The sequence below is a fragment of the Chenopodium quinoa genome, unplaced genomic scaffold (assembly GCF_001683475.1).
Source record: "Chenopodium quinoa cultivar QQ74 unplaced genomic scaffold, ASM168347v1, whole genome shotgun sequence".
Taxonomy (NCBI): Eukaryota; Viridiplantae; Streptophyta; class Magnoliopsida; order Caryophyllales; family Amaranthaceae; genus Chenopodium; species Chenopodium quinoa.
This window is the reverse complement of record NW_018743555.1, coordinates 822,184-846,098: the sequence shown is the minus strand read 5'-3', so window position 1 is coordinate 846,098 and position 23,915 is coordinate 822,184. Positions and strand designations below refer to the sequence as shown.

At 43.7% G+C, this 23,915-nt stretch overlaps 3 protein-coding genes across 3 annotated transcripts; all 3 read left to right on the top strand.

Annotated features, from left to right (window-relative positions):
- Nucleotides 1–923: 923 nt before the first annotated feature.
- LOC110681606 (uncharacterized mitochondrial protein AtMg00810-like) lies at nucleotides 924–1,322 on the top strand. Its single transcript, XM_021857759.1, has one exon. It carries the CDS (start codon nucleotides 924–926, stop codon nucleotides 1,320–1,322), a length of 399 nt encoding a protein of 132 aa, XP_021713451.1.
- Nucleotides 1,323–14,847: 13,525 nt separating this feature from the next.
- On the top strand, nucleotides 14,848–15,611 carry LOC110681605. The gene is made up of 2 exons (XM_021857758.1): nucleotides 14,848–15,439; nucleotides 15,586–15,611. Exons 1-2 carry the CDS (start codon nucleotides 14,848–14,850, stop codon nucleotides 15,609–15,611), a joined length of 618 nt encoding a protein of 205 aa, XP_021713450.1.
- Nucleotides 15,339–23,006, top strand: LOC110740287. Its single transcript, XM_021920768.1, has 2 exons — nucleotides 15,339–15,439; nucleotides 19,580–23,006. The coding sequence occupies exon 2, from the start codon at nucleotides 20,482–20,484 to the stop codon at nucleotides 22,981–22,983; it is 2,502 nt and encodes an 833-aa protein (XP_021776460.1). The 5' UTR covers nucleotides 15,339–15,439; nucleotides 19,580–20,481; the 3' UTR covers nucleotides 22,984–23,006.
- Nucleotides 23,007–23,915: the final 909 nt, after the last annotated feature.

Genomic DNA, 23,915 nt, shown 5'->3' with positions numbered 1-23,915 from the left:
CAATTCCAAGGCTAAAGGATCGGATATTGTACCTAATACTGCTTCCGCCATTGTAGGTGATCCTATTATTAAAGATCATAAGACTATTTTGTCGGAAGTTAGGAAAAGTAAGATAATTAAAAAAAGAAAAATCATTTGGACTTGATTTTCAAATTTATTTAGTTGAAGGTCAAGTGAGTCAATAGAGACTCAAACACTATAATGCTATAGTGTGGAGGATCTTAAAACCTTTTTATGAGGATATGAAGTTTTATGATGCGACATTTTGGAAAGAAGCTACCCAAGATGAAATGGATTCAACTATGGGAATTGAAATATTAATACTCGAGTTTTGTCAGATTTATCACCCGGTTGCACTCCTTTAGGTTGTAAATTTAGGTTGTAAATGGATTTTCAAAAGAAAATTAAGGATAGATGGAACCGTAAAAAAGTAAAAGGTCCAGTTAGTTGTCCAAGAGTACAAACAAATTCACGATATTGATTACTTGGATACAAACGCACTGATGGCAAGAATAACCACCATAAGGTTGTTGATATCTCTGGTAATGACTCGTGACCTTGTACTTCACCAAATGACTGTAAAAACGACATTCTTTAATGGTGAATTGGAGGAGGAATTGTATATGAAATAACAAGAAGGCATTGTTATCAATGGACAAGAAACCATAGTGTGCAAGTTAGATCTTTGTATGGGCTAAAACAGTACCTAAGCAATGGCAACAAAAGTTTGATGATGTTGTCTTGGAAAATGACTTTAAGATGAATCAGTCGGATAAGTGTGTACATAAATTTTTTGATAATTATGGTAAAGGTGTTATGATTTGTTTATATGTTGATAACATGCTTATCTTTGAGACTAAAGTGGATCAAGTTGAAAAGAGCAAAGAATTTCTTTCATCTAAGCTAGATTTTCCATGATAGATATGGAAGAAGCGGATGTTATCCTTGGTTTTAGGATAAAGAAAGGGAATGGCTCAATAAGTTTAGCACAATCGCATTATATTAAGAAAGTGATTAAGAAGTTTAGTGGGTTGGATAGTTCTCTCATGTCTACTCTAATGGACCTAAATGTTTCTTTGGTTCCAAATGGAGGAGGTCTGGTTTCACAATTGGACTATGCTAGATTGGTTGGATGTATGATGTATGCTATGACAAGCACTCGACCGGATATAGCGTTCGCCGTAGGCAAGCTATGTAGGCGTACTTGTAATCCAAGTATGAATCATTGGCAATCTCTAAGTCGTGTTCTAAGGTATTTGAGGAAAACCATGGATTATGGTATGGTTTACAAAGGAGTAGATCCTTCGAATTTAGAAGGGTAACAGGTTCTTGTTGGATCATTAATAAAGAGGATCATTCTTCTACTAGTGGTTGGGTGTTTCTTCTTGGAGGAGGTGCTATTTTATGGGCATCTAAGAAGTAAACACGTATTACAAACTCAACAATGGCTTTCGAGTTCATAGCGTTGCCTTCGGTAGGTAAAGAAGCAAAATGGCTAACGAATTTGATAAATGAAGTGGACTTGTGGCCTAATCCCTTGTCACCTATTTCAATACATTGTGATAGTTCTTCTACTATATCAAAAGTATATATCCATGTTTATAACGAAAAGTTACGTCGCATAGGAGTGCGCCATAGTTATGTGTGTATGATGATAAAGGATAGGGTTGTTACTATTGATTTTGTTCAGTCTAATTTCAATTTGGCGGATCAATTTACAAAACTGTTGACAAGAGAGATTGTGAATAAAACTTCATTGGGATGAGTTTTAAGCCCATTGATAAGTCATGAGTGGAGGAAAACTTGATTTGACTTCTAGTACAACGCTAGACCTTGAGTTTGCAATTTTGGAGAAGGGATGAAGATGAGCCCAATTCAACTGATTCGGTGTTTATTGTTCAACGCTATACCCCTTCAGTTGTAATGGCTAGATAATTTATATAACCATTGCTTGTTCTAAATATTGTACATTCATTGTACTTGATATCAGGGTTTTAAGGTGTAAAAAAAATTGCTATTCAATGCTTCCCCATAACCACCTACAACAAGTAAAATAAGTTGAGTACGAAGTTTAGTACCCTACCTGCAACAAGTGAAAGATAAGTACTCAATCTGCAACAATAGTTTAGTACCCACATTTATATTTCACCCAAAGGTAGAGTGAGAGAGGAGTGATTTTTTTTTTTCTTCTTTGGTGAGAATGATCTTTTGAGTCCAATCAATCCAAATTAAAATTTAACGAGTCAAATATCAAAAGAGTAGAATTTTTTATTTTTGACTGATTAAAGAACAGAAATTTGATTGAGTAACAATATTCCTTAATGACAAGGGTGGGAAATTAAACTCACCGCGTCGAATATATTCACCGCGTCGAATATAGTCTTAGTCAACACTCAACACTAACAGGAGTAACAACGACCCCAATAGAAAAATAATCAAATCAGCGATGTATTTTTTTTCTTTTTTTTTGCGCAATTTCAATAAATTCCCCAATTCTTCATCCGAATCTTCTTTCAAATTCCTCTTTCTCAGCCAAATTCGAAGGATTAAGCGTCTCATAATCTGTTTTGATTGATCAAATCTAATGTTATTATTACTGTTTGGATCCAATTTAGTCAAAATTGGGCCTAAGCACTAAATGATCCAATTAAAAGCCCAAGGTCAAGGTTCAACTCTCCAATTGCACAAAAGTCAAAGGTCAGCCCACAAAGCATGCCAATTGGGCTAAGGCCCAACCTCACCATGTATGATGAGATATAAAAGCCATCATATTGACACATTCATAGATGGACGTTGAGATTCTAAGTCATATGCTCATTCTTGCATTCAGAAATATTCCACAAAAGCCTCAAGCTACAAACTCTCTTGCATAGTGTCTTCCTTTTACACATTGTACTGACTTTAGCATCGGAGGGGCCTTCCTCGGAAACACCCCCGAGGCTAGTTTACGTGTGTTCACTGTGCAGGAAACCTTCGGCCCAACACAACTTGGACCGAATCCAGTCTTCTCCATTTCAGCGGACCTTCGGCAAGGTCCCATTGTTTTCAACCGAAACAATTTGGCGCCGTCTGTGGGGAAGACTTTCAAAACTCTTTAAGCCAAATTCCTAACCAAGATCATCTTGCAATTATCTTAGCAGCCATGGCTAAGAACCGCAAGAGCAAAAGCCTCCGTCAAGGAGCGGGCGAAAAGCCTAAAACCCCTACACCATCGCCCTCGCCGGACCGGAACTCTCCCAAGGGTGCCGGCTCGGGGGGAGGATCATACAAAGAGGATTCCCTATCTCCTGTAATGCATGACTCTCAATATAGGCCGGACCACTCTCGGTCTAGCAGGGGTCAGTCTGATCATAGGACATATTCAGTGTCCCAAAGCCAACCATCGGCTGCGCGGCCTCATTCCCACACTCGGCCGAGGACCCCTTTGACGGGCCCAGCTCGGAAGAGGTGGCAAGAGCGCTGGCAGTACTCATGGAGGCAATGAGGGCACAGAATATGCCACCGCCTCGTGATCGAACTCCTCCGCATACCCGGCATCAGCGGAGGAAGTTAGACCATGACGGTGGGAAGCTTCCTTCCTTCCGGGAATTGGAAGAGTGGGAGGAGGATTCTTGGAAAAATGAAAAACAGAGGAAAAAGAACTCTCAATTATTTAAAGGATCCTCATCCTCAAGACCAGCAGCGCATAAGAGCAGCAGCTCAGCTTCTCGGCCAGAATCTACTCGCCGGGAACCTGAGACTGTTCGCAGAAGCGTCCTTGACCGACTCGGCGGCCAGGAACCGAGCGTGCGTAGTCGCCTCTCGTTCCCTGCAGCCGAGGCCCAGACTTCCCAGCCAGGGACGAAAACCACTCCTACCTCTCTAAGAGGGCGGAGCGCGGTCCCTTCGGCCAGGAACAAGGGCAAGGCCGTTATGCTACCCGCTAGTTCACCATTCGAGCAATGGATACTGGAAGAGCGCGTACCCACGGTTAAAATACCGTCGCATATCACATATGACGGGACCACGGATCCGAAGGACCACGTGGCCTCGTATGAGACTCATATGCATCTTTGCCCCAGATCCGAGGCGACTTGGTGCAAATATTTCCCAACCACTCTCAAGGGGATCGCGCAAGCGTGGATCTCCAAGGGAGTAAGGCAAGGCTCCATAACAGGTTGGGATGATCTGTCCTCCAAGTTCAGGAGCAAGTTTTCCACGGCAAACCGCCGAGAGAAGACTACCGCAGAGCTCATGAGTCTGCAACAGGGGAAACCGAAAGCCTCCGAGACTACCTGACCCGTTTCAGTAACGAGTCATCAAGCGTCTCCCAGCTGGACCAGGGTTAGCTGTTTTTGCAATGCAGAATGGCCTTCAGCCAGGAAAGTTCCTAGACTTCATGGTCATGCATACCCCGCAGACCTTGGAGGAAGCTCTTAGTGCTTCGGATAAGTTCATCCGAGCCGAAGAGTGGAATAAAGCAAAAACCCAACCTCAATCCGGGGGAGGGAAACAGAGGCAAATACCCTTGTCTGAAGGCCAAGGCCATAAGGCAAAGGGAAAATCAAAGGCTCCGGAGCCATCTTTGGCCAACGACCTAAAGAAGGACAGGTTTGCCTCATACACAGGCAGATACGAGTCCTACACTCCGCTCTCTCTTCCACGCGCCAAAATTTACAGTGTGACGAAGGAGGAGCAGAGTTACCGAAAGCCGAGACCACTCCCAGAGTGGTATCAGCGAAAAAATAAAAATCAGTGGTGTGAGTTCCACGAGTCTTCGGGCCACAACACTGAGGAGTGTATCCAACTGAAGGACCAGATAGAGGACATGGTCCGGAAGGGATACTTGAAAAAATACATCGCGGATCACCGCGAGAAAAAAGAATCCGAGAGGTCAGCAAAGGACCCTCGGCAGGACCTTGATTTCCCCCGGAAAAACAGTAAAAAAACCGGAGGGGAAATTCCCTCCGATCAATGTTATCTCGGGAGGAATATACTCTCGGAGGGAGCACAAGCGTCACCTTAGAGCTTTGACTCACCAGGTGAACAACGCTGACATTCAATCTCCCCAGTCGCCGGTGCCGAACATGACGTTCACAGCCGCCGACTGCCGGGGGATTACGTTCCCTCACGAGGATCCGTTGGTGATCATCGCCACGGTGGCCAACCACGACGTCAGTAAGGTCCTTGTTGACGGTGGCAGCGGAGCAAACATTCTGTTCCGAAAGGCCTACAATCAAATTAAGCTGAAGCCCAAGCACCTTACGCCGGTACCCTATCCGGTATCCGGGTTCAATGGGCTTCAACTTATCCAGATGGGAAGGTGACACTTCCTGTCACCATCGGTTGCGATGAGGCAGCCCGGAACGTCATGATTGAGTTTTTGGTCATCGACGCTCCTTCAGTGTACAACGTGATTTTGGGGAGACCCATAATTCACGAGATCCAAGGGGTCGTCTCAACTTATCATCAGCTGATGATTTACGTCTCAGACGCCGGCTTCCCCGAAAGGATACAGGGCAACCAAAAGGACGCCCGAAGGTGCAACTACCTCAAGCCATCCAGTAGTCGCCCAGATGACGACAAGGATGAGGAGGAGAAAGAAAAAGAAAGAGAGCCAAGCACAAAAAAGCCGAAAGGCCTAAGTGCTTCGGCCCAAGGATCCGTGCCCAGAGAAAAAGGTCCCGAAAGGGAAAAGGTTGACTCTTCAGCTGAGCCGCAAGACTCAGAGAGCCATCCGAAGAACACAAAGACTGGGACACCTGCTGACATTGGCAGCAGACCAGATTCTGAAGAGTCCAGTCCATCGGCAATGGACATGGATCAACAGACTGAAACAGTTGAGTTGGCCGAAGGAGATGCTGAGAAATGTGTAACAATCGGGATGGACCTTGATCCGAACACCCGTTGTGAACTTATTCAACTCCTTCGGGACAACAGAGATGTGTTTGCTTTCTCGGCAGCTGATATGCCCGGGATAAGTTCAGACCTCATCTCCCATAAGCTTAATGTTGACCCAACGTGTCGACCAGTTAAGCAAAAGAAGCGGAATTACTCCGCCAATAAGAACCGAGACATCGCAGCCGAAGTCAAAAAATTATTGGAGGCAGGGTTCATTGAACCTTGCCAATATCCGGAATGGCTGGCAAATGTGGTGATGGTTCAGAAGCCCAATGGTACCTGGAGGATGTGCGTTGACTTCACGGACCTAAATAAGGCTTGTCCAAAGGATTTTTATCCCTTGCCGAGAATCGATCAGCTAGTCGATTCGACAAGTGGCCATGCCTTGCTTAGTTTCATGGACGCATTCTCGGGGTATCATCAGATCTTTATGCACCCCGACGATCGAGCCAAGACAGCATTCGTCACGAACGCTGGGGTGTATAATTACAAAATGATGCCCTTCGGATTGAAAAATGCGGGGGCAACCTATCAAAGGCTGGTGGATCAAGTTTTCGCCGATCAAAAGGGCCGAAACATGGAAGTCTATGTTGACGATTCGATCGTCAAAAGCAGAAAACTAGAGGACCATGTAAAGGACCTGGCTGAAACTTTCGCCACCTTGAGAAAGCATCAAATGAAGCTGAATCCGAAGAAGTGTGTCTTCGGCGTGAAGTCAGGGAAATTCCTGGGGTTCATGGTCAGCAAAAGGGGGATTGATGCCAATCCCTCTAAAGTCAAAGCGGCGCTCGACCTTCCTGAGCCGAAAACGAAGCGGGATGTTCAGCGGCTCACCGGAAGAATGGCAGCCCTCTCGAGGTTCATTTCCAGAGCTTCGGATAAGGGTTTACCCTTCTTCAAAGCCCTGAAACTCCCGAAAACAAAAGAGCTTGTTTGGGAGGAAGAGCAAAAAGACGCCTTTCAACAGCTTCGGGAGCATCTGGCTCAACTCCCAACGCTGGCTAGCCCAGCTGAAGGAGAAACTCTATACCTATATGTGGCCGTTAGCCCGGCCACCATCAGCGCAGTATTGCTGAGGGAAGAGAGTAAGAGTCAACAACCGATCTATTTCGTCAGTCATACACTGACGGATGCCGAGACCCGCTATCCTCTACTCGAGAAAGTTGCTTTCGCGGTAGTAGTAGCTGCTCGGAAGCTGAGGCCCTATTTTGATTGCCATCAGATAGTGGTCTTAACTGATCAGCCGTTGGAAAAAGTTCTCGGCAAGGTTGAAAAATCCGGTAGGCTAGCCAAGTGGGCTTTTGAGCTCACCGAATTCAGCATCAGCTACCGTCCGAGGGCTGCAATTAAGGCTCAAGCCCTGGCGGATTTCTTGGCCGAATGCTCATACCAAGAAGTGCTGGACAGTGAAAAGAAAGTCTGGACCGTGTTTACGGATGGGTCTTCCACCGAAAACGGTTCGGGGGCAGGAGTGGTGATAACTTCTCCCGAAGGCAAATCCTTTGAGTATGCACTAAAATTTTCTTTTAAGGCCTCGAACAATGAAGCCGAATATGAGGCAGCAATCGCCGGACTACAATTATGCATCTCCTTGGAAGCCGATCATGTCTGCTTAAAAACAGACTCCCAGCTAGTTGCATATCAGATCAGTGGCAGCTATGAGGCCAAAGAGCCCTCCATGATAGCTTATCTTACCAAGATCAAATCAGTCATTGCAGAGCTGAAAACTTTTGAGGTTCAGCTGATCCCAAGGGGTCAGAATACTCAAGCCGATGCACTCTCCAAACTTGCTAGTTCATCTTTTACCGAGCTGAACAGGTCTGTATATGTAGAAGTGCGTCGAGAGAGAAGTGTCGACGAAGCACCTGAAGTGTGCTGCGCTGACCCAGAGCCTAGTTGGATGGAACCCATCTTAGCTTTCAAGCTTCGGGGAGAAACTCCTGAGGATAAAGCTTTGGCCTCCAAGATGAAGAGAACCAGTTCTAGGTTCATTGTCTTCAGGGGGAACTTCTGAAAAAGTCCTTCTCAGCCCCATTGCTGAAATGCGTGGGACCAACAGATGCAGATTATATCCTACGGGAGATTCACCTCGGCATCTGTGGGAACCACGTGGGGGAAGAACCTTAGCCCACAAGGCATTGAGGGCCGGATATTACTGGCCCACCATGATCGCAGATGCCAAGGAGCTGGTTCGGAAATGCGAAAAATGTCAAAAATATGCTCCAGTTATCCGTCAGCCAGCAAGGGATCTTCAGTCGATCCTTAATCCACTCCCGTTTGCCCAATGGGGACTGGATATACTGGGACCATTTCCAGAGGCTGTGTATCAGAAAAAATGGCTGATAGTTGGTGTCGACTACTTCAGTAAATGGATCGAGGCCGAAGCAGCCTCGAACATTACAGAGCAAACTGTCAGAAAATTTATCTGGCAGAATATCATCACTCGCTTTGGCATCCCGAGAGTATTTGTCTTCGATCATGGGAGGCAATTTGACAACTTACCGCTGAAGCGATATACAGATCAGTTCGGCATAAAACTGGCATATTCAGCAGTATGCCACCCGCAAAGCAACGGACAAGCCGAAGCAGCAAATAAACAGATCTTAAATGCCCTCAAGAAGAGGGTGGAAGATCAAAAGTCCAAATGGCTAGAAGAGCTCCCTGGAACCCTTTGGTCCCTTCGGACAACTGAAAAAGAGGCAACGGGCCACTCACCTTTTGAACTGGTGTATGGTGCCGAAGCCGTCCTTCCAGTGGAAATTGGCTCTGAGAGCCTTCGAGTGCACCATTTCTCGGCTGAGAATGAGCGACTGATGAGGGAATCTCTTGATTTCCTCGACGAAGTAAGAGACTCAGCTCGAGATAAAATGGCCGCCTATAAGCAGAGAGTCAGCAAATTTTATAACCGAAGGGTCCATGCAAGGCCTCTCAAAATTGGAGATCTTGTCCTTCGGAATGCTGCTGCAGTTCAGAAAGGCCGAACCCATGGGAAACTCTCAACTACATGGGAGGGACCTTATGAAATTTATGATGAGCTTCAGCCAGGGACATACCGACTTCGGCAGTTGGATGGAACTGAGTTGAAAAATCACTGGAACGCTGATGTACTGAAAAAATATCATGTGTAAACCCTTCGGGGCAGAACAATCTTTGTAAGTACATTTTGAACTAATGAAAGGCCTTGGAGCCGCCATTTATATAAATATTTACAACTTTTTATCCTTTCAAAATTTTCTTTGTTCTATCTACTCTTTAAGGGTTTTTTATTCAGCCTCGTCTGAAACCTTCGCCTTCGGGTAACTGGGTTTCAGATTGCTGACAAAACTCGTCTTTTTAAAGAACACTGGTCTTTCAGCTGAAGTCAAACTTCAGTAAGACTTGTTCTCCAAAGGCATGAGTCCATGGACAATTCTGGGATATTGCCTTAGCTGAGCCTTGTATCCCAGAGAGCCATTATCCGAAACATTGCCTTAAGTTGGCCCTGTGTTTCGGGTATCCATTTTTCAAAGATAGACAGAAAATCAAGGATAACAGCAACAGTTGAAAATTTTTAAATCAGCCTCGTCTGAAACCTTCGCCTTCGGGTAACTGGGTTTCAGATGGCTTACAAAACTCGTCTTTTTAAAGAACACTGGTCTTTCAGCTGAAGTCAAACTTCAGTAAGACCTGTTCTCCAAAGACATTAGTCCATGGACAATTCTGGGATATTGCCTTAACTGAGCCTTGTATCCCAGAAAGCCATTATTCGAAACATTGCCTTCAGTTGGCCCTGTGTTTCGGATGTGCGTCTTCTTTAAGAACGCTGGTCTTTCAGCTGAAGTCAAACTTCAGTAAGACTTGTTCTAAAGAGGTTAGTCCCAGAAAGCTAATATCCCAAGCATTGCCTTCAGTTGGCCCCGTGTTTCGGATATCCAACTTTCAGACAGTCAATCTTCAGTAAGACTTGTATCCCAGAAGCATTGCCTTCAGTTGGCCCTGTGTTTCGGATACCCATTTTGAAGAAGTGCAGAAATTGCTTATTCAACTGAAGTCATACTTCAATTTCTGGGGGGCAAGAAGCACTCAGTGCAACTATGTTCGGCAGAGTTGAAGAAAAGAAGCAGTAAAGCATTCAAAAATAAAGCAACTGAAGAAAAGAGCATCAAAATAAAGCAACTGAAGAAAAGAGCATTAGATTAATATTTCATGCTCAAAAATTGAGCTACAAGTTCAATAATTCAGTATCGGCAGCCGCCCACAAGCGGAAAATAACAGCTGCCGAAATACGTACATAAGCAAAAAAATAAAACTGTTGTACGACAAGGCAAGCTGAAGCAAAAAACAAGGCAAAAAAACTCAGAAAGCGGCAAGTCTAAAGTTAAGCACATGATGAACCGCAAGATTCTGAAGACGACTGCCCGAGTTCCTATGCTTCAGCCTGAGGATCAGACTGATCAGCGTTGAGCCCCATGGTGGCCTCAGCCCCAGCAGCAGAAGAAGCGGGCTTTGCACTTTGCCGAGCCTCCCTTTCCCTCTGCTCAGCTTCCAACTCCAGTCTCTCAGCTTCCTCTTCGGCTTCCTCAGCCTTAAGAATTTCAGCTTCGGCTGGAGTTGCATACTTCATGTGAGGGTCTTCGGGATTCTGGACCCACTCAGCACATTTAGACCAGTCCAGCTTCGGCTCAGCATGAAGGCAGACTCTTCGGCATACTCGGAATCCGTTTCTGAAACCCATCTCATATTCCTCTTGGGTATAAACACGGACTTTGAGTAAAGCCTCAGCATCAGCCAGCTTCTTCTGGGTCTCCTCCAAGTCTTCCTTGGATTTCTTCAACTCATCAGCGACTTTGGAGGAGGAACCCTTCAGCTCATTCAGCTCTTGCTGAATTTGGAAAGCCTTTGTCTGAGCTTGGGCCACTTCAACTTTCTGGATCAGCAGTTGATCCTCAGCCTCTTGGAATTTAGCTCTTTGGGCTTCAGCAGCAGCAGCAGCCTCTGAGAGTTGGACGTCTTTGGCCAGGAGCAACTCTTCAGCAGCCATTCGGCTGGCTTCAAGAGCCTCTAGACGCTGCTGCACTTCAGCTTGTGCAGCAGTTCCTTCTTGAATTCGGCTCTCAACAGCAGCCTTGAATTTGGAGACGTCCACTCCCATATGCTCCTGGAGGAATTTTTCCCCTTCCATCAGTGGGGGAAAAACTTCCTTCTCCATAGCATCGCAGAAGGTTTTCAGGGCTTCGGCAGCTTTTTTTCCCGTACTCCTCAACCTCCTGCTGCTTCTCTTCAGCTGCTGCTTGCTTCAGCTTAGCAAGCTTTACTTCCTCTTCAGCAACCTTCTTTTCGTGCACAGCAGCGTCTACCCTATCTTGTAGGGTATCTATCAGCTCTACAGTAAGAGTCTGATTGTGCACGAACTGAAAACAGGAAGACAAAAATAAATAAATAAAAAAAAAATATATATATATATAAAGAGCTGAATTTCGGAGGAAATGAAGGAAAATTACCTGCATCATCAGCAGTTGGTTTGACCTGGCTGGGTCAGGAACTGATCTGCTGGATTCGCCCATCCCAGCAGTGGCCTTCAGCGACCAGATCCTTGCCCTGTCTACTTCGGACATGCCAGCAAAATTGCCGAAGTAGGCTGCAGCTCCTTCTCGGTTTTGACCCCATATGAGGTCCCAGATGTGGTCTGGGATTGGAATTCGGGGGGCCGAGAAACCCATTTCTCCAGAATGCAGAGTCTGGAAAGAAGGGAAGGCGACGATGGAGCTTGATTAGCTTTGGTTGTCTCAGCATCGTCCTTCTCAGAGGAGTCAATTACTATGACCTCCTCTTCTTCAGGGGTGAGGACGAAAGCCTCAACCTCTCTTGCGATGTCTGCCGTGAAGCCCTCAGCGCTGGACATCACGGCATCCTTATGTTCGTGCTCATCAGCACTCTTCTTGATTTCTTCTGGGACCCCTCCCTTAGGTTCGGGAGTTCTCTGATCCACCTCCATCTCAGGAGGTGGCGGAGGGGTCTTTTGAGGTGATTGGGGTGTTGGCTGGGGAACCCTCGGCGATCCGTTGCCTTCCTCAGGTTCCCTTATTGCGACGCCGATGGTCATCGGCCTCTGCTGAAAGTCATGAGGGCCGATGATGGCCATCCTTCGGCGCCTTTTCAGAAGGGGCTGCTCGTCCATATCTGAGTCTGAAGACTCTTGTATTTGGTCTTCGGGACGAACAGGAGCTTTGCCTTCTCTGTGTCTGTTACTCTCTTCAGATTGTAACAGACAGGGGGGAAGAAGAATGTGAGTAATAAAAAAAAAAAAAAAAAGAAAAAGAAAAAAGAAAAAAGAAAAGAAAAAAGAAAAAGTTGTCTGAAAGCTCACCGAGGTCTTCAGCAAAGCCTCGTCTTCTTCAGCTGCTCTAGCTGCAGCTTCGGCTTCAGCAGCTCTGGAGGACCCTTCTCCTCCTTCGCAAGCCTCAAGTACCCGTGCAACCTCTTCGGCTGTGCAGGCAGCTTCAGCTTCTTCGTTCAGCAGCTGAAACCAAGGGTCTCTCTTCTTCCACCAAGGCTTCTGCCTCTGATACAGAGCAACAGCCTCAATTTGGAAGTGGGAAGAGTCTAGATGAACTTCCCTATGCCTCGGCTCAGTGATAGACGGGGCCCGTTCAGTTACAACTCGCTCTCGGTTAACACCAAGACGAGCGTAGTTAATGCCAACGTTGGTCTCGTCCCGCTCTGAAAAAAGGAAAGGGGAAAGTTTAGCTCAGATATATCGGCACAGCATAAAAAAAAGCAAAGCGAGAGAAGAAAAAGAGGTAGTTAAAAAGCCTCGGCCCCAGCCGAAGAAGCTTACCATCCTTAAACTTTCGGCTGAGGCCAACAGCTGCTAGCATGTTCTCTTGGAAAACGTAATGCGTATCGGGGAGCCAAGTCTCCGGGATATGCTGCATTCGACCACTCCCCCCCGGGTTCGGCAGCTTGCCGAAGATATGTTGCTGATCCAGGTTCGGATCCGCCCCGTTATCTGCGGGGGGACCTAGACTTCCCATTTCGGGATCAGGCTCAGCTAAGTACCGGGGAGCGCTGAAGACGCAAGGGTGGCCCGGATCTGTGGGTGCCCTAACCCAAACCCATTGACCTCTCCAGTCCTTGTCTGAAGAGTCGTTTGGCCACATGGTCAAGTATTGGGGCCGGGACTCAATCCGGTACCACCCAGAACCATGGCTTCCGTGCCCACTTTGAATATTTGGCACTAGCCGATGGAGCTTTTTGAAGCAGTGCAGGTTCGGCACGTACTTGAAGAACTTGCAGACCCATAAGTATGTCATCACCCTTCGGATGCTGGTGGGGGTTAGCTGACATAGGGAAATGTTGTAATGGATCAGCAAGTCTCGGACGAAAACGTCCAAAGGGAACCTCAGCCCGTACTGAAGCTGTCTCGTGTACACCCCCACATACCCCGGGGGTGGACGATGGATTCTATCGGATGCTGAGGGCATTCGGCACCAATATCCATCAGCTTCACAAATGCCGTAATGCAACTCAATTTGCTCGGCAAATCGATATTGATCGGCGTTCTCTACCCACCATGAGTAGGGGCGGTTCTTTATCATGGCCGAAACGACTTCGGCATTCTCCCATTCTGAAAACCCAGGGAGGATATCCCAAAGGACAGCGGGAACTTCATCATCCCGTCCAGAAGCGCTCGGCTCATCCGTTCTTTGAGGAGGAGCCGAGGAAAGGGGAGTCGCCCTAATCCCTTCAGCAGGGTCAGACTCCGGCCTTTGACCATTCCAGGTCCCAATCCTGTTCCTAGGATCGGGAATCGGCCTTGCTCTTCTTGGAGCACGGGCTCTACCTCTAACTCCTCTTGCCATGGATTATTTCGAAGAGAAAAGTCGAAAGGAAAGGGGAAGGAGTTCGAATTCGAAGAAAAATAAACTGAAATCAAAGGAATTTACCTTAATCTGAAGCGAAAGTTGCCGATTTACGAGTTCGTAGTGGCAAGTCTCAGTTTCTAAGCTCAATGCTCGGGGAATTTGCGAAGTTTTGATGCGGGTTCTTGGTTTCTCTCTCGAGGAATTCTGGGTTTGTGTTGGTGAATAAGTGAGGAGAATGACACGCCTCTGTTTATATCTCCAGGTACGGGATACGAAGAGTCTATGCTTTAATTTCTCTTAAATACCCACTAAGTAACCATTAAACACATGTCTTGTGATTAAACTGCCCATTATCTGTCCAACTTCCGCAAATCATTAACCGTTGTTATCTCATTAATTACGGTTTAAATTCAAATTTTTGGATCAATTAAATCATTTACTTCCCTCCTTTTCTGAATTAAATCAAACCCGACCCGTCATCCTTCCAAATCGGGTCTGGGGGGCAAGTTGTTTGGGTCCAATTTAGTCAAAATTGGGCCTAAGCACTAAATGATCCAATTAAAAGCCCAAGGTCAAGGTTCAACTCTCCAATTGCACAAAAGTCAAAGGTCAGCCCACAAAGCATGCCAATTGGGCTAAGGCCCAACCTCACCATGTATGATGAGATATAAAAGCCATCATATTGACACATTCATAGATGGACGTTGAGATTCTAAGTCATATGCTCATTCTTGCATTCAGAAATATTCCACAAAAGCCTCAAGCTACAAACTCTCTTGCATAGTGTCTTCCTTTTACACATTGTACTGACTTTAGCATCGGAGGGGCCTTCCTCGGAAACACCCCCGAGGCTAGTTTACGTGTGTTCACTGTGCAGGAAACCTTCGGCCCAACACAACTTGGACCGAATCCAGTCTTCTCCATTTCAGCGGACCTTCGGCAAGGTCCCATTGTTTTCAACCGAAACAATTACTATTTGTGATCAATTATCAATTGTAGTTTTATTAAAATCCCAAATTTCTGATTTTGATATTGTTCTTCAATTTTTTTTATTCATAATTCATTTACTAAGAAATGATCGATATTTTCTGGGTAATTTCATGTCAATTCTTTGTTTAGTAGGATGAGTGGTCGCTCAATTGGAGGAGGTAGTACTCCAAAGAAATTTGATGCATACCCTAGAGTTGAGATCGATATCGAATCATTAGGTTTTAGAAACCCTAGAAGAACTAGAAATTCTAAATCTAATTTGATCATGTTCAAATCAGTTGCAAATCGTGTCAAGTATTATTACAAATTACATCCTGTATTAGTCTTTTTGCTAATTTTGTCATTTGGGATTGCAATTATAACCATACTTATATTTTATGAAAATCGTGTTCGATTAGTGTATAATTATAGGCAATTCGATGCGAAACCGGATTTTTATCCGCTTCCTAAGCTTACAAATCTTGTGATGGTAGCTGGGCATTCAGTTTATACTAGTAGTAATTGTGGGAAAGTTGATAATGAGAAGTCTTGGTTTTTGGAATCTTATCAAATGCATCCTGGACAAGCTGCCACATTTTTGGAACATATTAAGGAGGGTGTTGATGTTGCTGCTAAGGATGATCAAGCTTTGTTGTTGTTTAGTGGGGGCGAGACTCGAAAGGACGCCGGTCCTCGTAGTGAAGCCCAGAGTTACTGGCTTGTTGCCGAATCGAAAGGGTGGTTTGGTGAGTTCATCTATATTGTTTGTCTATGCCTTTTGCCAGTTCCTAATTTACTTGAAAGAATGTGTGTAATATGATTGATACTATGCTTTAACTAAATTTTAAATGTTGCCTTTTATTTTATCATTGCTCAATTCTGTTATATGCAGTATTATGCACCAGTGTTGTTTTCTGAATAATTAATCACCCTGACATTGATACAATGTCTTTACAGAAAATCTGTAGTATTATTAGGGTTTCCTTAGGAATTTGAGAAATTATCGAATATGTTGTTTTAGGCACTGGCAATATCGGAAATTGAGGATTTCCATGAAGCAAAGTCCTAATTTTTGAGTAATTTTAAGAATTTCAATAGGAAATGAGGAATTCCTTGAAGCTAAATCCTTGGTTTTGATTACTATTATACGAAGTAAGAATTTTCATAGGAATTTGAGGAAATTCTTAAGGTGAAGGCCTAAGTTTTGATTGATATTGCTGAGCGGAAATTGAGTCAGGTATTAAAAAAATGATGATTCTCCAATAGTATATTATTGAAAGTTGAAGTTATGTAATAACCTATACGTAGTATTAGGTATTATAGTCATACCACCATATCTATCAAGCTATTATAGTATGACCCTTAAAGTGTTCTTTTGGAGAAACAACAGATTAAGCCAAAGAAAATGGTGCACAAGATTTAGGCATGAAACTCACTCATGAGCAACCTAGTGTTTTGTTGACCTGTCCAGCATGGAAACAACACCTAATCTACTGGAGATTCCAGTACCATTCGAAATCTTTTAATAATTGGGGTATGTTTTCTTCTTTTTTTAATAAAGCTGGCTTGTAAAGGATTTTCATAGAGAAAATTCTTTGATACCCTCATGTGAATGCTAATCTTTGTTTGGAGATATAATTCTGTAGGTGAGATTGTTTAGTAGGTTTTCCTTCATAAAATCCTAGATTTCAGCTATGTTAGTTCACATGATCTGAAGTTTTGCTAGATCTGATTCTAGATTAAAATAAACTTTGACGTAATTTGTACACTAATCCTTAAGATAAAAACTTCTCAAATGAGATGTCATTGGATTCGTATTATTGTGTATTTTCCAAAAATTAAATGTTCATAATTTTTAATTACAAAATTAAAGATATTTAATGATGAGAAAGCACAAATGAAATCATCGAATTTCAATTTTCTTAGTATTTCTATGTCTCTTTCCCCTCAGCTTAATGTTGTTGTGATTAACAATACTTTGCTTAAATTAAAATCTTTATTGTTGTTGTTGTTTTTTTTTTTTTTTTTTTTTTTTTTTTTTTTTTTTGTGCTAACTTTAACTTAATTAAACTTCTTTTGTGCTTAACTTAAACTTAAATTTGCCTAATGTAACTTATATTTGGAAATAGTGGCGGAGCCAAGATTTTAACAATGGTAGGGCATCGTACTACTTGAACACTTTTATCAATGTCTTAAATTTTTTTTTACAAAAAACAAGACACATCTATGTACTGCAATAGGACATTAAGAGGGAAAAAAAAAGAATGTTGGGTAAGAGATTAGAACTCATCCTATGGTATACAAGGTAATGTTCTAACCACCAAGGACATTAAGCCAAAAAAAAAAGGAGAAAGGAAAAAAAAAAAAAAAAGAACCATTCATGTTCTATTGGTTATAATCAAATAAGTTATTAAAAAAAAACAATATGGTCTTTACTGCAATGAATTATTATCCTTTTTCTAGAGTTGATTGGTTTTAACCCGGTGTATTTTAATCTTCTTCTCTTTTTTTTTTTTAAAAAAAAAGTAATTTATTTATGTTTAATATGTAATCCATCCGTCCCATAATATAGTTCTTGTATTCCTATTTTTGAGATCCAAAATATTGTCCCTGTTTCTATTTTTGGATAGTATTATACTCTTACTTTTTTAACTTTATTCATTGTACTTCCTAATTTACTCTTGAATTTTGCACATGCATTATACTTTTTTCCACTTTCTCTTTCTCACTTTTGTCTACGATTGTACTTTTTCACTTTTATTAATGTAATTCATGCACTTTTTCCTCCTATTTCTTAAATACCTTGAAAGAACTATATAATGGGATAGAGGGAGTATATATTTTATTTCATTCATTTTTAAAGATAGTCATTCTTGGAGATAAAGCTCCACTTAAGCTAATTTCAGAAAGTGGTCATCTTATATGTTGTGTAGATGATTACGAAAAGAGTTCTGCGTATATGAATGCTGGGTAAACCATTGTAACATTGTATGGTCTCACGTCATGATTAATGTTGTGGGAGATTATACAATGCACTACATGGCCTATAATTAATAGTGATCAGTTAGCAGGGTTTTTTTTTATTTTATTTTATTTATTTATTTATTTTTTATATCCAAGTATGGTTGGACCTTGTCTTTTACTCTTATGGAATGGTTACAGTAGTACACTGAAGCACAATCAATCTAGATTAAGGAATAAGGTAAGGGACTAAGGGGTAACTTTAATTTAGGGTTTGCTTATGTAAATGTGCTACATTTGTCTACGTTTGTCCTTTGATTGTGACTTCCGTATGACTCCATTAATCAAAGCTTTAAATTTTTGATTGTTAATTCTTGATGTCCTGTTAATCAAAGCTTTATGTTAAACTTGGAAACCTATTTAAACAAACAGTCTGCATTGAGCTTTGTTCAGTCATCTTAAAAATGTCTTAGTCACTAATAGATTAGAAATTAGGAAGAAGATATACAATAGTGTACCAAAGCACAAGGCTTTGAATCACTAAAAGGTGGAAATCTGAAGCTAAAGTGGAGGAGCTTTGTCATCAAGTTCAACTTGAGAGGGAGACTTTGCAGGGAGAAAATGAAGCTACCATGGAAGCAGTTTAATTATTAATTAAAGCATACAGGAAAGAAGATTGAGGAAGCAGTCCTCTAGAGATTAAAATTCAGAAAGAAGCTCAGTGTATGGTGGAAGGTACTTTTCAGCTTTTCTAATGAATCAAATGACCAAGATAGAGAATATGAGTATATTGGGAAGCATGAATGTCTTGATTCACTTCATATTTTAAATTGGTGTGAGAGAGAGAGAAGAAAGTTAATGTGGTTGCTATGAAATTCAGGAATTGCATTTCACTATAGGACCAAGGGATAAAGGAGATAAAAGAAGTTATCATATAAGTTTAAGCCATATACACTTTTGATCAGTCAGCACTTATTTGTGTCCTTTTGGATATGGGCTATTTATTATTCTTCCTTATTTGTTTCAATTGCCTTTGGGTTATTTCTGGACATGGGATTGAATCTATTCAGTTTCAAATTAAGTCTTATCTTGTTATCTAGGTACTGAATAATTTCTTTGGATTTATACTTGTTATTTAAGAATGTTGAGGATAGCATTTTGTTTGGGACCATAGTTAAGATTTTCGTTCAGGCTGGTTGAATTTTTTTTTTGTTTGGTATAAATATGCTTGAGTGCACAACAGTGGCAGCGCCTGATATATATGTACAGTGACATTATATTGCTTGGTCCTTGGACTTATGGGTCTTTGCCTGATCTTTTGACCAGATAAGGTTGCCATATTACTAGATAATTTATTTTAACGTGTATATATCTACTGAGGGTTACAGTGGACTAAATAAAAGCTATCAAATGAACTGTTTTTACTAATATACTCAGTTGCCAATCAGATCAAGGGCCTAATAAAAGTAGCCTTTTGAAGATCAAGAATTCATAATGTCTTAGATCATGTTTAAGGTGCAAACATCTTCTTTGTAGCTGCAATGCTTCATGGTTAAATTTGCATGAATTTTACCCTCCTAACCTGCCATTGGTTGGTAGCTAATGGTGTTGGGGCTAGTGGTATGTATTCTATGTAAGGAATGGCTAATAGTTTCAGATCTTTTGAGGAGTTTTTATGATAAATTTTTGGAATTTGCTCTTAATACTTCGTAATGTTTGGCGTTCCATTTTTTATCTCAAAGGCCAGAAATTGTCTGAAAGAAAGAATACCTTCACTGAGTCACCATTGAACTGCTATTTTGTCTTATCAACTAAGATACGTAAAATTTGATGATAATCTGCTAAAAATTTGAAAATTCCTATCTAAAACTTGTTTGGCATGCTTCTTTCCTCTTCCTGTATGTTTATGTGATGAACCCAAATAGAGCTCCACCTATTCGGGTCTACCATCGTAGGGGTAAGGTTGATAACCGTGGTCAAGGAGGGAATACCGAGAAGAGCAAGGAAGCAGAAACAGGGGAGGGATGAGCAAGGGGTCAAACACAACAAAGAGCTAAAGACGAGTAATTAAGAGTAGAAGAAGGAAAGAAGAACAAGCAGCTTCAATTATGTTATGTATGGTTTTTCTTAAAGTAGTAATTAAGTCACATGTGACTCCTAAGTAGAAGTATAAGTAATGTAGTAGTATGTTTAGTGAAGGCATCCAGAAATTTGTAAGAAAACACAAGAGAGTAGCAACCACAAGTTGCCGGAGATTGGTAACCTCAAGTTACTCCCATTATCACTTGTAATCGTTTATCTAAATTAATCAAACAAGAATCAAGCCTTCCTTCTATCTAATTATTACAATTAATCACTAAACTCCGGTGACCGGAAGTCGGTTCATAACAAATTGGTATCAGAGGCACGGTCATGGCAGGCAACACCGAGCAGCGGCTGAGCGCCGTGGAAGAGATACTTACCGGCTTGAAGGCGCAACTTACTGCTATTGAAGGAAAGTTGCAGCCACCAGAGGAGGAAGACTCCATTACTCGGGTGGTAGCGGCGGCCGTCAAGGCGGCGATGGAGGATGAACGGAAGAAAACGGAGGAGGTGGTGGCGGCAGCGACTTTCCGTCTGGAGCGTCGCGTCGACCAAATCAGAGCGGACGTCATGAATCAAGGAGCAATCGACTGCACTAATGTCACCAAGTTACAGCGAGAGTTAGAGAAACTCAGGCAAGCCCAACCACAACCCAATACACCCTTCGTTCCGATCGTCGGAGAGAATAGTTCGCAACCATTGAGCGCGTGCGAACCCCAGTGGAGGCGCGTCCGTATGAGGAGGAATGGCACCCCCTGAGCCAGGTGGGTGGCGTGGCGGTGGCGGAGGTCGATGGCGGCACCGCAAGTTGGAGATACCCACCTTCGACGGAACTGAACCCGACAATTGGATAATAAGGACGGAGCTGTATTTTGAGGTTTACCACTTATCGGAGAGAGAGAAGATGGAAGCGGCGGTGGTAGCCACGGACGGAGGGGCGTTGAAGTGGTTCCAATGGGAGCAAAAACGGCGGCCGTTTTACGGGTGGTCGGACCACAAGCAACGGCTCTTGAACGAGTTTAGGCCGTCCAACTCAGGCTCCCTTCACGAACAGTGGTTGGCCGTACAACAAGAAGGGGGGTCGGTGATGGAGTACAGACGGCGGTTCATAGACACGGCGACTCCATTGGAAGATATTCCGGAGAGTATCATGTTGGGGCAGTTCATTAATGGCCTCCGTAAGGATATCAAGGAGGAATTAAGATTGCTGAATCCGGTGAGCTTGGAGAGAGCAATGGAGGTGGCCGTAAGAATCGAAGAGCGAAACAAGTTTAGCCAAGAGAAGAGGTCTTGGGGTGGTGGATGGAAGAGTGGGTCAACGTTAGGAGGGACCAATTTTGGTGGGTCAAATACTAGCAGCTCACTAGAAAGGAGTGGGGCAAATTCGGGCCTCATTAAGACATATGGGCTGCTAGCAGGCCCAAAATCATGGCCCAAGGCACCTGAGCCATCCCAAGGCTCGGTTAACCAAGGGCAGCCCAGCTCAACTCCGAGTAGCAGGACGGTGGGGTCAACACGACGTTTGACCGAATCGGAGCTTCAAGATTGGAGGGCCAAGGGCCTTTGTTTCCGGTGTGATGAGAGGTGGGGTGTAGGACACCGGTGCAAGAGAAAGGAATTGAGTGTTCTTATCGCCGCCGGTGAAGGAGGTGATGGTGAAACCGACCGTTTGGGTGAAGAAGAGGAGTACGAAGAGGTTTGGGAAAATCCGGTGGGAGTGTCGCTATGTTCCGTGGTGGGCATTTCGAACCCAAAGACCATGAAGGTCAAAGGGGAGGTCATGGGTCGGGAGGTGGTAGTAATGGTAGATCCGGGTGCGACTCATAACTTTATCTCGGCCAAGGTCGTTGAGGAGGCGAAAATTCCGGTGACACAAGGCGGTGGATTTGAGGTTTCACTAGGAAATGGTGACACCGTGAGAGGAGAAGGTGCATGTCTTGGTGTTCGAATTAAATTGTCCGGCGGAGTGACGGTGATCGATGATTTTCTTCCCCTCGGGTTAGGAAATGCGGACATAATACTCGGAGTCCAATGGTTGGAGAAGCTAGGGGTGGTGACCACCAATTGGAAAACGCATGAAATGCATTTCACGGTGGCCGGAGTGGTCGTGGTTCTCACCGGCGACCCAACTTTAGAGAAGTCCTCTATTTCTCTAAAAGCTATGATACGGACTTTGGGGAAGCAAAAGGGTGGGCTTCTGGTTGAGATTAATCAAGTAGAGTCCTCAATTGGGCCTTCAGAATTGGGCCCAGCTCCATCTTTTCTGAGTGGCTTGTTGCAAGAATTTGAAGCAGTGTTCAAAATGCCCCATGGCTTACCTCCAAGTAGGGGGCATGAACATTCAATTGTGTTGAAGGAAAGGAGTGATCCCGTAAGTGTGAGACCATACCGGTATGCTCACGCTCAAAAGGATGAGATCGAGAGGCTAATCCGGGAAATGCTTGAAGCCGGAATTATCAAGCCCTCTACAAGCCCGTTCTCAAGTCCCGTTCTACTAGTTAAGAAGAAAGATGGGAGTTGGCGATTTTGTGTGGATTATCGGGCGCTCAATAGGGAGATCGTGCCCGATAAATATCCAATTCCGGTTATTGATGAGCTACTCGATGAGTTACATGGAGCATCCATATTTTCGAAATTGGACTTGAAGTCCGGTTATCATCAAATTCGGGTTAAGCCCGATGACACTCATAAAACGGCATTCCGTACTCATGAGGGTCATTATGAGTTTTTAGTGATGCCGTTCGGCCTCACTAACGCCCCGGCCACTTTCCAATCGCTTATGAACGACATATTCCGGCCCTTCCTTCGGCGGTTCGTGTTAGTCTTCTTCGACGACATCCTTGTCTATAGTTCTAATGAGGTGGAACACCATGATCATTTGAGGTTGGTGTTGGAAAAATTGGCAGAACACTCCTTGTATGCTAATTACAAGAAGTGTGAATTTGGTAAGCAAAGAATTGCTTACTTGGGTCACGTAATTTCCAAACATGGAGTAGCAATGGATGAAGACAAAGTCAAGGCCATTTTAGATTGGCCCAGCCCAAAGAATATCAAGGAATTGAGGGGATTTCTTGGGCTCACTGGTTACTGTAGGAAGTTTGTGGCCCATTATGCTAACATTGCTGGCCCACTTACTTCCCAGCTCAAAAAAGATGCATTTGCGTGGGGTGAAGAGGCAAGGCAAGCGTTCGAAAGGTTGAAGGTGGCGATGACCACCGCTCCGGTTGACGATGCCGGATTTTGGTAAACAATTTATCTTGGAAACCGATGCTTAGGGGTTCGGTTTGGGGGCCGTCCTTATGCAAGAAGGGCGACCAATCTCTTACTTTAGTAAGCTCTTGGGTGTTCGGGGTTAAGGGAAGTCCATTTATGAGAAAGAGTTGATGGCCGTTTGCATGGCCATAGTGAAGTGGAAACACTACTTGATGGGGAGGCATTTCATCGTGAGGAGTGATCAACAAAGCCTCCGATATCTAACTCAGCAACGTGAGGTTGGAGGGGAATATCAAAAGTGGTTACGGAAATTAGTTGGGTTCGATTTTGAAGTGCAATACAAGCCAGGGGCTTCGAATCGGGTTGCCGATGCCTTATCTCGCAAGGGTCAAGCCGAGGTTCAACTATCCACCATGATACACTCTTGTAATATTGACTGGGCTAAGTTAGAGGAGGAAATAGAAAAAGATCAGTGGCTTCAGCAAATTAATTAAGTTGGGCCTTGAGTCCAATAAGGATGTTCCTGCTGGGTTCACATTAGAAGGAAAGAGGGTCTTATACAAAAGCAGATGGGTGATTCCCAAACCATCTTTTATCATCCCAACTCTGCTCCATGAGTATCACTCAACTGCAACCGCCGGCCACAACGGCGAGGTGAGGACGTACTTGCGGATAGCCACGGATTGGTATTGGTCTGGAATGAGAAGACAGATAGGGGATTTTGTTCGGAGTTGTGAAGTCTGCCAACGGAACAAGGTGGTACAACAACATCCGCTAGGGTTGCTTCAGCCACTACCGGTTCCGACAATGGTGTGGGAAGATATATCGATGGATTTTGTCGAAGGATTGCCGAATTCAAAGGGGATGGACGCGGTTTTGGTGGTAGTGGATCGTTTCTCGAAGTACACCCATTTTATAGGCCTCAAACACCCTTTTAGTGCTCTTAGGGTGGCCGATTATTCCGTC

Coding starts and splice junctions, on each gene's coding strand:
- LOC110681606 (XM_021857759.1), top strand. CDS start 924: ATGGAAGAAGCGGATGTTATCCTTGGTTTTAGGATAAAGAAAGGGAAT.
- LOC110681605 (XM_021857758.1), top strand. CDS start 14,848: ATGAGTGGTCGCTCAATTGGAGGAGGTAGTACTCCAAAGAAATTTGAT. Junction 15,440..15,585: donor CGAATCGAAAGGGTGGTTTG/GTGAGTTCATCT, acceptor TGTTATATGCAG/TATTATGCACCAGTGTTGTT.
- LOC110740287 (XM_021920768.1), top strand. CDS start 20,482: ATGGCACCCCCTGAGCCAGGTGGGTGGCGTGGCGGTGGCGGAGGTCGA.